The 13,659-nt window shown below is 40.3% G+C and overlaps 1 protein-coding gene across 1 annotated transcript in view; it reads right to left on the bottom strand.

Moving 5' to 3' along the window:
• The window catches only part of CPLX1 (complexin 1), a 107,776-nt gene that overhangs the window by 31,246 nt on the left and 62,871 nt on the right, over positions 1-13,659 (bottom strand). Inside the window, exon 3 of the mRNA XM_064402670.1 lies at positions 10,434-10,609. Coding sequence (XP_064258740.1) covers positions 10,434-10,609 — 176 coding nt within the window. The remainder of the gene's footprint in view (positions 1-10,433; positions 10,610-13,659) is intronic.

Raw genomic sequence — 13,659 nt, forward strand, 5'->3', positions numbered from 1 at the left:
CAGCCCAGTTATGACCCTAAATTCTTAAGGGGCTGCTGGGAGGTCTGGTTTGGGACCCACAGCAGAAAAGCAGTGTACAGACTCCACAGTACTTGGTTTAGGCTGGTACTCTTGTGAAGAGCATGTCAAATGTTTCAGGAAATGATGGGAAAATTGAACATGTGGCCTGGAGTTGAAAGGCTGCATTCTTCCTCCCTCCATCCTAACCAAGGAAAAGAAATTCCTCCATGAAGCCTTCAAATGAATAACCTGAGTCTGTTCCTTCCAACAGGAGCAAACATAGTGAGAAGATTCAAGACTGTACTGAAAAGGAAAGGAGAGAACAGAAGACAACAGAAGATGAAAAAGACAGAAATTATGAAAAAGCAAATATTTCCCCAAAAAATTCCCTGCTTCCCTCCTGGCAGCAGCCAGTCTGTCTTCTCCAAACAGTCAGAGAAAGGTGACAGCCTTCCTTCTGCATCAGCAAGAGGAGTATTCTCTCCTGGGGCCCCAGAGAGGGCACTTTGCACTGGAATCTGGTAAGATTAAGTTGGCCCTATTCGTTACTGCCTCAAAACTGGACAGTGAGGAAGAGAACTCTTGAGACCCTCAGGAAGTCCATATGAATTTCTAATTACTATGAACAGGGCATTCAAACTGTCCTTTTCTTTCCCAGCTTAACCACAAGCAATAACAGTCTATGGGGCATGAAGACACAGAGCAGGCAAGGCTACACAACTATGACAAGGAAAGCATTAAAACTTTATCACCCTGTCCCATGCATGAACTCAGACCTTGCCTTGGATTAGCCCTTCTTTCAGGCATGGGCTGACTAATCCCCTCTGACAGTCTTAAATCCCAAACTGGTGTAACTGAGAGCACTGCCAGAACAGATGCACAACTTCATGCTGATGCCAGGACAAAGTCACATCTTGCTCTAAGGAAGCACCAGCATTTCAAAAGCTCAGCCTGGCTCTGATGACTTTCATCAGAAAAGAATGATGCATCCATTTGCTGAGCCATGAAGGTGCCAGGCTGCATTCTCAAGCAGGCATAACTCCACTGGTCTCATTAATTCCTGGTGAGTTATCTGATCATTCAGGACTCAGATAACAAACGGCCAAAAGAAGAGACATAATGTGGCTATTGCCTGATTTGAAGCACTAATGGGAGCTCTTTGGCTACAGCAAAAATGGAACAGACCTTTTAATCTTGTTTGGTGACCTTCACAGTCCTTGAATTAGTTTGTCATAAAAGAGAATCAACAAATGCACAAGCCCTTCCCCTTGCATCTGATTTGTAAGCTAGGAAAAGAAAGGTTACATGAAAAAAAATGGTGCAGCTGTACTTAATAGAGGCAATGGTACTGATCAAATTACTCTCTTGTAATTGTCTGCATTTTGAGGCTGACACAGGTAGTATGATCCAGAAGGATCCAAAGGACAGAGCTGTCTACTTTTGAAATTAAGATGAATGAAAGATTTAAAGTGGCTGTGTTTGAAAAAACTCAGAGCTCCTCCAGCCACTTAGTCAAATTTTATACCATCCTGAGTTTTTTTTCCATCAAGGAAACAGGATTTTATTCCTCAAAGCAGCAGAGCAGCAAATAATCTCTTCTGTTTTTTGATAGTTTCCCTTGTTGGGTTTTAACCAAGAACAGATTCCGTGTAGTGTTAGCTCTACTGGCTAAAGGAATTCCAAGTGGACAGGAGTGGGCATGGCAAACAATTCTAGAGACCAGTGGCAATGGGAACATATGTCACACAGACTCTGGGATGGCCTTAATTTTTAAGTTCTTCTGCTCCCTGTGGAGGTGTTCATGTTTTCAGGAGGAGAAGAAACCCTATTTACACATGGGTTAGACTATATCCCTAGTCCTTCAACACAGAAATGTGATTTCCCACTCAACCACTGCATGATTTTGGGCAGACTGCCCAATTTCTCCATCTGTAAATCACACACAAAATTTAATATTAATCACATTATTAATTAAATTAATAAATAGTATTTAATATAGTCTGTGTTATATTATACATTATATTATATATATATATATATATATATATATATACACACATATATAAATAGAAATAATTAAACTAACTAATAATCACTTAAAAATTAGATTTTGGAGATCTCTTGGGACAAACCCCTTCCTCCGTGCCGCTGGGTCTTACTGGCTGATGTGGTAAGATTCAGCCACATTTACTATCACAAAGATGCATCAAAAAGCCAGAAACTGAGCTAAATGGTATTTAGGTGAATGTAAAGTTCTGCTGGAACTGGAAAAGAACTTGCAAGTGACCATTTGTTGAGGTATATATTTTGTGTCTTTCCAAGTACATGAGCCAAATGCTTGGAGTTTCAACGAGTCACACCCAGGAAGGTTTGAGACACCATTCAGATACCCTTCCTAGTTGAATCACAGCACTTCTAACTGTATGTCATATGCTTGGGGTTATTTTGCACCCAGTCCTGAGTGACTGAACTTCTCAGTGCTATGTCAGCAATGTGCACAGCTTCTGTCAGCCAACAAGACAAAAGTTGTTTAAGTAAGGATTTCAGCTGAATCACTGTAAAGGACACCCTAGTCAGTGAGTAACAGTAAAATAGGCTGCATTTCAGTAACTTCGGAAGCATCACCCAGTGGGATTTTGTTAGCAAGTATCCAAAGTGACATCTACTGGTGCAGATTCGGACTAGCGCAAAACACAGAAATCAAGTTAGAGCAAGGCAGAGCTGCACAAAGAAGCAGACTAATGAGCCCCAAATGTACTAGTGGTGTAGTCAGCACCTGGTTGTGCTGGATAATTGAACCTCTAACTATTATGGAAGCAGATGAAAATGATGCCAATTTTCTTCCAAGCTCCAATGGCTTGCTAAAGGTGCCTTCCCAATACGAATTTTAAAAATTAAAATGGCCCAACAGCTACAGCACAGGAAGTAATGTTTGCAGGTTTTCCCATAAGGGAAGTTCTGTTAGTTTAATGCCAAGAGATAAGGCCTGGAACACACATTTTTATTCAGACCACCTATGGAATTCTATAGATCTACCTGGTTGGATTCACCAAGACTGAGACATGATGCATATCCTGGGATTCTAAGGAAATATGAAGATGAAACTTCTCAGTTCAGGTAAAAACAGATTCTCTAAAATGCCCCTGAAGACAGCTTTGTCTAATAATGGACTTGGAGGTCCTTGGCAGGAACTTAAATTCCTATTCTGTGTTGAAAAGCGTATCTGGGAAGGCACCACTTCCCTCTCAATTTGCAAGAGAGACTGCTAAACTTGGGAATACCCAGATAACTTCATCAATGTTTTTTCAATTTTTCCTCTTACTGGAGTAGGCCAGTTGGTTCACCCTTTCACAAAAAACAGTGACTGCCTTTTAGACAAGGGGATGTTTTTGGAGATACAAACCAGAAAATTAAATTTTGTCTGGTATTTCCAAGGGTAGAAAGTTCCAAAGAAGTGGGTGATTAGTAAAATTGCAAAGGGCTGCAATTTGGCAACAAGTTTGATAGTAAAAATCTCTATTCAAGTCTATGTAAAAAACTGATAACAGAAACTCCAGAATCTGACTCAGAGGCAACATAGGCCAGTCAGGACATCCTTGCATACAAGTGGCTGGGGGTAAAATGCTCTTGAATCACAACGCAAATGTGTTTCTTTCTTCCAAATCTGCCTGGACTTCCTACAGCCTGTCCTCAATAACCAGCATATCAAATGCAGACAGAACACCAAAGGACATTGTCCTTTGCAATGTTCTTCTTCCACGACAGCTTGTGAGTTAAGGCTGCAAAGAGTGCAATTGTTATCAGTTTTCACCGTTAGTGCTGTTATGACTGTTCCCAATCATCCCACTCAACCATTTCACTTCATGGAAGGCACAGTGTAATCCCCACCTTGCAAAGTATCACACTGGGAGTCTCACCGCCAAGTCTTTTTCTTTCTTATAGCCAGGGAACCTGTGGACCCAGTTGTAAACACTTCTGTCTATACCACAAAGAGAATCTGCACTGAACTGAACTAAGCAGGATAATTTTTACTTTGTTTTTGTCCTGAATTATAAAAATCCACTGTAATACAGAAGAATCTGGTTAATCTCTCCACCTGCACAATACATATAGATCTCTGAAAATCTATTTATTTCCCCAATACTGAACAATAGACTCATCTTCATTAGATCACAAGGGCTGGATAAAAATTTACATCATTGGTTTAATATCAGTGATTTAAAAGGGAAGAGATCAGACAGAATCTTCATGTTCATAGTAAGATTTTTATCTTTGGAATTACAGAACATGATTCATTGCTGAAGAAAATATTTTCTTTGAGACCTTTAATTTTTGGCATGCAAATCACACAACTTCTACAATTTTTCAGTTGCCAATAGTCTCCAATGACAGATATACTATTATATTTCTTGCTCACAAGGCAAAACTGCACTATCAAAATTACATTTTCTGGCAGTAAAATTTCAATCCTTTGTGCAGGGATTTTTAAAGCCCTTGGCAATATCTGCATCTGAAATTATACAAGAATGAAACACCAAATATTGTCTAAGAGTTTAGCTAACACTGTGAAGCTATTTTATATCAACAACATTTTATCAAATTTAAGTTTGTACTCCTGAGCTGGGAGTTTAATTTCAAAGCTCTTATATTGCTGAAGAAGAGACCCAATTCACATTCTGCTATTTTTCTTACCCTGAAACAGGATTTTAGGAGCTATGCACCAGTTACATAAGGAAATATGCTAATGAAATATTAAAATTAAATAATTATATGATGTTACATCTTGATTATCTGACACAAAAATCTAGGACTGCAGCTCCAAACCCTGATTGCCTTTTTGTCTGGGTGATTTAGTGCTAAAAGTAAGTTTAGCAGATTTAAAAACAAACCAAAAAAAAAGAGAAAAATATTCCTACATTCCTAAAAAAAAAGTAAATTCTAATATCATCTACCTTGAGCCATGGAAGACCAGGAAATTACATGAGTTAAATATCCACAATAAACTGAATATTTTTCATAGTTTTCCTGGGTCACAGAATGCTGTGTCCAGCTCTGGGACCTCCAGCATGAGAAGGACATGGACCTGCTGAAGAGAATCCAGAGGAGAGTCAAAAAGAGGAGAAACAAGGCCAAAAGAACCTCTCCTGTGAACACAGGCTGGGGTGGCTGGGGTTTCTTCAGCCTGAAAAAAGGAAAGCTTCAGGAACACTTAGAGCATCCTTCCAGGGCGGGAAGGGGCCAACAAAAAGGCAGGAAAGGGACATATACAAGGCCTTGGAATGATAGGACAAGGGGGAATGGCTTTGAATGGAAAGAGGGCAGGTTTATATTACAGAACAGGTAGAAATTCTGTACTGTGAGGGTGGTGAGGTACTGACGCAGGTTGTCCAGAGAATTTGTGGATGCCTCATCCCTAGCAATGTTCAGTGTTGGGTTAGATGGGGCTTTGAGCAACCTGGTCTAGTGATAGGTGCCCCTGACCACAACAGGGAGGAGCTGGAATTTGATGATCTTAAATGGGTCTTCTCACTCGAACCCTTCAATGATCCTTTGGACAATTCCAAATATTGCAGATAATCTTACTGCCTAACCACTGAAAGCATTAAATGGCCCAATAAGAAATATGGGAAAAATTAGTGGTACACACCCAGACACAAAAAGGACTCAAACAGAGCAAGGACTGCACATTCTCCTGCTGTGTGATATGCTGCCTGTAGGAACAAACCTCAAACCCAGATTTTGCCACTCCTCTATTACCTGCAAAGGCACAAGCAATTCTGAGCATTTCTTGCTGTGCCACGAAGGCTCACTGATGGAACAAGTTGTTAACATTCTTCTGCCACCAAAGCTTAGATCACATAATGATCCTTCTGCATTCATACTTCACAAACAGAAAAATCTAAAAAAACTCTGTCCCTCACCCTGATAAATATCAGAAGAAATCCTGCTTAAGATGAATGGAGCTATGTTAGTGAAATCATAGTAATAACAGCAATAGAGAATTAAACACTCAGATGAGGAAATTCATTATATTGCCATCAGAATTTTGATATTGTGTAGTAAAAGAGATTGAAAATACATGTTGTAAGACACAACATCTGTTTATTAAAACAATTAACTTTGCCTTATGCAGTGAGAGAGTTGAGATTCCTAGAAGTATAAACAAACGATCATGCACTGTCACACCTTTACACAGCATCCAACAAGGGCAATTACAATTGTAGAGACAATTTTAATTCTTCCACATTAGAATTTTCCATATGATGCTTTTCCATATTTTTCATGCAGATTTCTTGCTCCATTGGAAGGGCAGAAATCCTTATTAATATAATCAAACTTCTGCTTTATTGGACATAAATCATGTGCTCTGTAGGACATGAATCCTTAATAATGTAAGCACAGGAATCCTTATTAATATAACTGATTTTCTGCTTTATAGCACATAATTCATGTGTTACAAACCATGTGCTACATAGCATATGACCAGTATGTAAGGCTGGTTCAAGACAAGCTGGGCCAGAGACACTCCCCCCTTTCCCTCAGAGAACTGAGTATATATAAAAACTACTGAAGCAGCTCATGCTCCAACTCAAGTATGGACCTAAACCTAAATTCTGTCTTGCAGTCAAGCCATTTGGACCATGCTTCCATCCCTTTTTGTTTAAACCCACTATTGTAAGGACGTCTCTGAGCTTCTGCTACCTCCCAACAGGGATTCAGCAATGCTGACTGCTTAAAACATGTGTGAGATTTTCAGGAAGACAAACTGTGGACATTGTCTCACTAAGCCAGAGCATGGAGTAGGGGGTCATCAGGACTGTGCTTTACCACAGTGGTAGAAATAATTAATTATGTAAATAACTAATTATTACACAAAGAAATTAATTCACTTTCACTGCTGAGGTGTGCACATACACAAACAATTTGTTTATAGAAGGCAGTATTCCACCCAAGAGCACTGGAAACAAGAAAGCTGCTGCAGCATGGCAAGCAATACTTGCTATTAGCAAGGTAACAGGGATATTAGCTATCCATAGCCTCACCTGCCAGACAAAGGGGCACTGGAGGCCTCTCAGTAGTCATGCCTGTGTTGCTCAGGTGTGGTAATTCTCCCCAGACACAGCTGGGATAGGTCCCAGAAGATCTGAGGCATTAGTGTTAAGACCAAAACCAGATCAGATCAGAATGATAGCTGCATGCACACCTCCTGAGGAAGGAGGAAGCTGGAGTGTACCCCAGCTATGGTCTTTATATTCTTTCAATCCATTTTCGCTACCAGATGCTGGACTTTGAAATTGGGTAGTAGCTCAATTTCAGTAGACAACTGGTGGTCCTGTTATTTCAAAGTGTCATGTTCAAATGTTATTCCTAAAAAATTCATTTCCAAATGAAAATGCAGCATATTTTTAATGGGGGGGGGGAACCCAAGCAACTAATTTCTGTGTAATTCATACTACCTTCTCCCCAAGTAATTTCTATACTCAGCTGCCATGCCGGATTGATAACATACATGTCTTAATTTAACAGACTGGATTTAAAAGTTAACACAGGCTGGAAAGTATCTGTAATACCTGTCACTCTTCCTTTTAAGTCTACCATAGCTCCCACATTTCTTGAAGCCCTAAACAAGAGAGTGCTTTCATAACACCTCTTGGAAAGCCAATGCAAAAAGTCAAAAACAACAAACATGATGATTCCATCCTTTCTGCCAGCCTCACCTAGGGCCATATGAACTCACTGGTGAAGATGTGATTCCCTAGATTGCTTCCCTAACATCCTGCAGCCGCACTAAGGAACAATTGTGACAGTGGATTCATAACTTATGACACACACTTTCAAACTTTTATTCTGTGTAAATAATCTATTCCTATTCATTCGCTCAAACTAATTGCTCATTTTTCACTCTCTCACACAAGAAATGAGCAAATATCATAACGGAGCTTTCTAACTTAAAATGTCTTTGATTTTATTCATACCTGCTAACAACAACTTGTACTTGCATACGTAGCAGACAGAACATGTGTTTCAGTTTTCTTCTTTTCTGCACTTTTGCTTTTACTGGAGTTAGAGAAGAAATGAAAGCAACTCCTAAACAATCAAGTAATGAAGGAAATAATCTTTTCAAATTCTTTCAACATTTGTTTCATATTTCCAACAACCAATCATCACGCTAGAAGACAGTCTTGCATATTATCAAATCCATCCCTTTGTCAGACAAGAGAAGAGGAAGAGAAAGAGGAAGAGGAAGAGATACAGCTCCTTTCTACAGCTTTATCTATTTTTTCTGATTCTGCAGAAAACACCTTTGTCTTTCAAATGCATGCTACTTGGGATTATTCCCAAGAAAAAGAAAACCACAGGAAAATGAGTTCACAATCCAGATGCCCTGTCCAAATCAGGACTTCCTGATGCTAATCTCAAAGGTACTCCACCACACCAGTCCAGAGCCTTGACTTAGGTCAAATAATGTTCCTCCAAGTATCCTGTTCTCCATTCCTTCAGACCAAACTCCTTGACAAATTTTCAAGGATTCAGTGCATTTCTAAGAGATTTTGCCACTTAGTGCTCAGCCAGCTCAGCAAAGTCCAGACAGTTGCCAGTATCATAGGGAAGTCCCCTCTGGCTCTAGCTCAGGCTATATGGATCCTACTCATGAATGAGATCACCTTGAAATTATAACACAGAACATCTCAGACTTTTTTAATGCTTTCACAGCAGTTTTCCCAACAGCAAGAAAAGGCAACCCCTATCTACATCTGGGAACAATTCAGTGGTCCAGAAGAGACAGTCACCAGTGAAAACTGGGTACTAGCTCATTTGTCTGCAACTAAGAAATTTACTACTCTCTATCCTTTCCCTCATGACTTTTGTCGTTGCTTAGAAACAGTTCTATTGTAAACATACATTTAACATATTATTATCACACATTGATATTCTCTAGATATATATTCATTAAATAAATTATTGCTGGGGTTGTTCAGCCTGGAGAAGAGAAGGCTTCAGGGAGATTTCATTGCAAACTTCCACACCTTGAGGGGGCTTATAAAAAGGAGGGAGAAGAACACAGTGACAGGATGAGGGAAATGTTTTTAAACTAGAAGAGGATGGGTTTAGATTAGATATCAGGAAGAAACTCTTTCCTCAGATGTGGAAGCTCTGGAATAGGTTGCCCAGAGAAGCTGTGGCTGCCCCGTCCCTGGAAGTCTTAAAGGCCAAGTGGGATGGTGCTCTGAGCAGCCTGATCTAGTGAAAAATGTCCTTACCCATGGTAGAGGGGTTAGAACTAGATGATCTTTAAGGTCCTTCCAACCCAAACCATTTGACAAGTCTATGATCCCATGATTATAGGTAGAGGTTCTCCATTTCTGTCAACCAGTAGCCTCTTTTAAATGGTCATATGGTTACCTTTCTCTGGCAGTGTCAAAGGAAGACAATTCCCTTCAAGTTCTTTCTCTTCTTAGAAGGGTAATTCCAAATTTCTTAATTTGCAGAACCATTTGCAGTAACTCTTTGCAAGCTGCACTGTGCCTTCAGAGAAATTTATCCTCATTCATGCTTCCATCATGAATCATAAGAACTGGGTCAGAAGTTTGGCCCGATGCTTATATCTGTTCCAAGACATGTTCTTAGAACACAGAGGTAGGAACCGCACAGGGGAACACCTCTTATGCTAAGCAACACTTTCTTGTTTAATCTACAGGTATTTTCTTTGGCACATGATGTAAGTCACCTGACAGGTCTTCATCATTAGAAACCCCTTGTCCAACCATTACCCACATTTCTTTCCAAGATATCTGAACACCAGGAGATCCTCTTACAAAGCTGGTCTAAAGAAACAGCTTTGACCTGGCCCTGAGGGTGAGGCATCAAAACTGTCTTGTCCCTCCACACATCAATCCCTAATAGTTAATGTATAAAAACTTCCTTTCAGATGAATCCCATGTGAGTGATAGAAGCCTGAATATTAACAGTAGAGTAGATTTGTCCCATATCACTGGTCAACACAATAAAGCTTTGGAATCAATACAGAAGATACCTGCGACAGAAACTCACTCTCAGAAACTCACTGAATTATGACTCTTCTCACAAACCACAAATGCAAGCTTGGAAAGCATCCTCAAATGGTCAAGAAAGCCTCTAATACTTAATATTATGTGAGTGCTTAATAGATTATGAGAAAAATAGGTGGGTTTCTCCCCTCAACTTCACTCTCTGCTTCAGCTTTGCAGGGCTTTGCTCTGAGGGAGGTGTGTTTAAACAGAAACAGGGCTTGAGGGAGAGTGCACAAAATTAGAAAGTTCTGTGTGGCAGAGCAGTTACCTGGTTCTATCCAGATGCCTAGGGAAGGGAACTAGTCACAAATCAGCTGAAAACAGGTGTTCTTCACTGAGAATTACAAGTTGACCAGCGTGTGTTGAAAGCCAGTTACCTACCTTGTCTCGAATCCCTTGTCTCATAACTTCTCTTTCAGCCTCCATCTTGGCATATTTGGCTTTCCTCTCTTCCTCTTGCTGCCGAAGGGCTTCCTGTCGTTCCTCTTCTTTCTTAGCGGCATCTGGGTCTTTCTCCTCATCCCCACCCAGCATCTTTCCCATGTCTTTTGTAGCCCCTAGAGAAAGCACAAGAGAAAATCAGCCCTGTAAGAATGTGGTGAGACCCCCACCGGATGGCAAGTCTCTCCTTCCCTACACTCAGAGCCATCTGTCATTCCCTCTGCATCTGGAAAGGTTTCTCCTTTCACTGGGGAGGCAGCACACTCTCCCCCCAGGCAGGAGGTGGGCAAAGCACTTAACCTGATCAGCTAAGTTACCTGGCACTGGCAGGAAAAGAACAACAGCAAAAGGAAGAGGTCAAATTTGTAAATTTGCATGATGTTCTGCAGACAGTTTGTCTGCAGTCCTGAAAAGGACAAGCTGCCATCCACACCATGTTTTCACTTTATCAGCTCAGCCAAGTGACTGAAGATTGCTTTTGAAGGGTCTTTAATGTAATAGTCAGGTAATACATCCAGAACAAAATTACACCAGGGCTGGGAAAGGAATTTGAAATCTTGATTGCAGGTATGAGTAATCACACTCTTAATTGTTGTCAGAAATTACACATCCTATGACAGGTAGGACCACATGGCATTACCAAACAGTTGGAGATGATGAATTCTAGGCTCCTACTGTGCATCAGAAAGAAGCAGCATCTCTACATGTCTCTTATCAATTCTGGGACACCACCACCTCTAATACTTGGTACATAGGTGAGATCATGGCTTTGTCTTGTTCCACTGTTGAATACACTTTGTTCCCAAATTTTCATTCCCTGTGTGTTCCTGAGGCAGTTTTTTGTTGTTGTGCAAAGCCCTTGCACAACCATGCAAATGAGGAGAAGGTTTCCATGCCCTTTTATCCCCAAAGTGCTGCATAAATCAATTTATCCTGTATTTCAGAGATATTTTATTAGCAAATGACTGTCAATCATCCAGCCAGGAATAAAAACACTGACTGAGGAAAGGGGAAGAGCATGAACAGTGATGCAACATCATCAGGGCACTGGAGGATAGCAGAAGGATCAAGCCTGGTTACATGGATGAAGAGAAGACACATACCCTTTGGAAGCAGCGTTGGACCTTGTCTGCAGCAGGAAAACACTGCAACTTTTACTAAAAGAGGTTTCTTCATCCTGGAAAAACACTGTAGGTCCTTAGATGCTGAGACAGGACACCTCCATATCGGCTTGTCACTGGCTGAGATTTAACTGATTCAATCTGAGACAGCCTTGTTCTTACACATAGTCACATATTCAACATCTCTTGCTTTCCATAAAGCAAAGATTTCTGGCCTTTACAAAAGCTTGGGCTGGAAGGAGACAGTATCAAAGACCTGCCAAGTAATTGTTGGTTTCATCAAAGTCTAAGTGAAGGAAAGAAGTTTTCACAACCCTTTAAAAATTACTCTTCGTGTGTCAACACTGCTGGAGGACTGCGATTGCTCTTGCTTTCCACATCAGTTCTTGGGATAGTGATTGTGACACCTTGATCCTTAATGGAAGAAACACCCGCAACCGGTCACAATGATTCCTCCTGAATTGCCATAGTGATGGCACTTATCAGATCAACTATTGCTTCTAATAACCACCAAGAAATTTGTAAAGAGATAAGCAGATCCCTTTTTTCTCCACACTTCTTTTCCAGGTTAAACGTTTTCCCATAACCCTAAGCTGAAAGCAACCCTGAATTAAAAACGGTTGTTTTTAATTCAGGGTTGCTGATTGGTTGCTCCAATCCCCCAAAATGTGACAGAGAAATGTCCCCTTTACATCTCCCAGAGAAGCATGGGGAAACAGGTAATTTTAAGCCTTACAAGATCTGATTGTAATACACAGGGTTGGGGTTTTTTTGCCAGATGGGAAATAACAACAGTAAACATGAATGTCTGTATTCAGCTGCCTAACCACAAACTTCTTGACGCTTCCATTGCTAGGAAATCTGTGGCTTAAAAAATAAAAAAAGACTCCTAGGGACCCCAGACAAACCCTACCTGGAATACTCATGGTCCCTGTCTACTGTCAGCCTTCCTCTACCACCATTTTGCATCCTTCATTGCAGAATCAGAGTAACACAGAAACTCCTGCATATTGATGGAAAATTTACCCAGACCATCTGGCAATTTCTTTCCTGCAGTGCAAGGAAGGCTAACTGAAATTGCAAGTAAGCTAAAACTTCACAGCAAGCAAAAAGGAAATACAGTCCTGTTGTGTCACATATAGCTATTGTGGGAATCTCTCTAAGCAGCCTTTTTGTGCAAACACCAGTGATCACAAATCTCACTATCACCTTTAACTTCTGGGTCCCCCTCAAAAGATTTCTCCACTGATGATCAAACTGGTTTGGGTCCAATAATCTATCAAGTTTATCCCTTTTTAGCTTCTCTCCAGTTAGAGCTAACCAGACAGCACAATACTCTAGTTACTTAGGAAACAGAATTCAGCAACAGAGATTTATTTTTTTCCATTCTAAGCACTACTTCCAGGCTATCATTAAGCTATAATGTCAGCTCAGCTCATCACATAAGAAGTGAAATTGCATAATTTTATTTTATTTTTTAGGCAAGACTAAGCTTTTAAATACATAAGACATTTTGTTCTGCAGCCATTCAGCACACAGGACACTTAGAAGAACAAGAATGGATCAGGATTCTCATAGATTCTCTTACCTCATCTCTGATTTCAAAGTCACCTTCTAAGTGTTCAAAATGCTGCACTGTGGTATCACTGTTAACTAATTGGAAGGAAATGTGTTATGAGAACCAAAATTTTAACTAAGAACTGTTGTGTTACTTTTAGAATTTTTTTTTCTCATCTCCTTTGTTCTTCTTCCTAAACACGTTGTTGTTAACATTCCCTGGATAACAGCTTATGGTTTTAGAAGTTCAGCAGGAAAGATTCCAAAGAATTCATCTACGTGCAACTGAGGTGCATCAGTTATGGCCACAAGCAAAAGGAAGGAGTAGTTGTTCTGTCCTTAAGCCACTTTTGAAGCTTCCAAGGAAACAGAGGATGGACACACTGAATCTGTTTGTATGATAAAACTGGGGGTTTTGTCTTTATTTTGTCTTTTTGTCTTTCACACTCATGAAATACTCATGACAAATGGCTTGACACAAAGAGAAG

This window comes from Passer domesticus, chromosome Z (assembly GCF_036417665.1).
Source record: "Passer domesticus isolate bPasDom1 chromosome Z, bPasDom1.hap1, whole genome shotgun sequence".
In the NCBI taxonomy this organism is placed as follows: Eukaryota; Metazoa; Chordata; class Aves; order Passeriformes; family Passeridae; genus Passer; species Passer domesticus.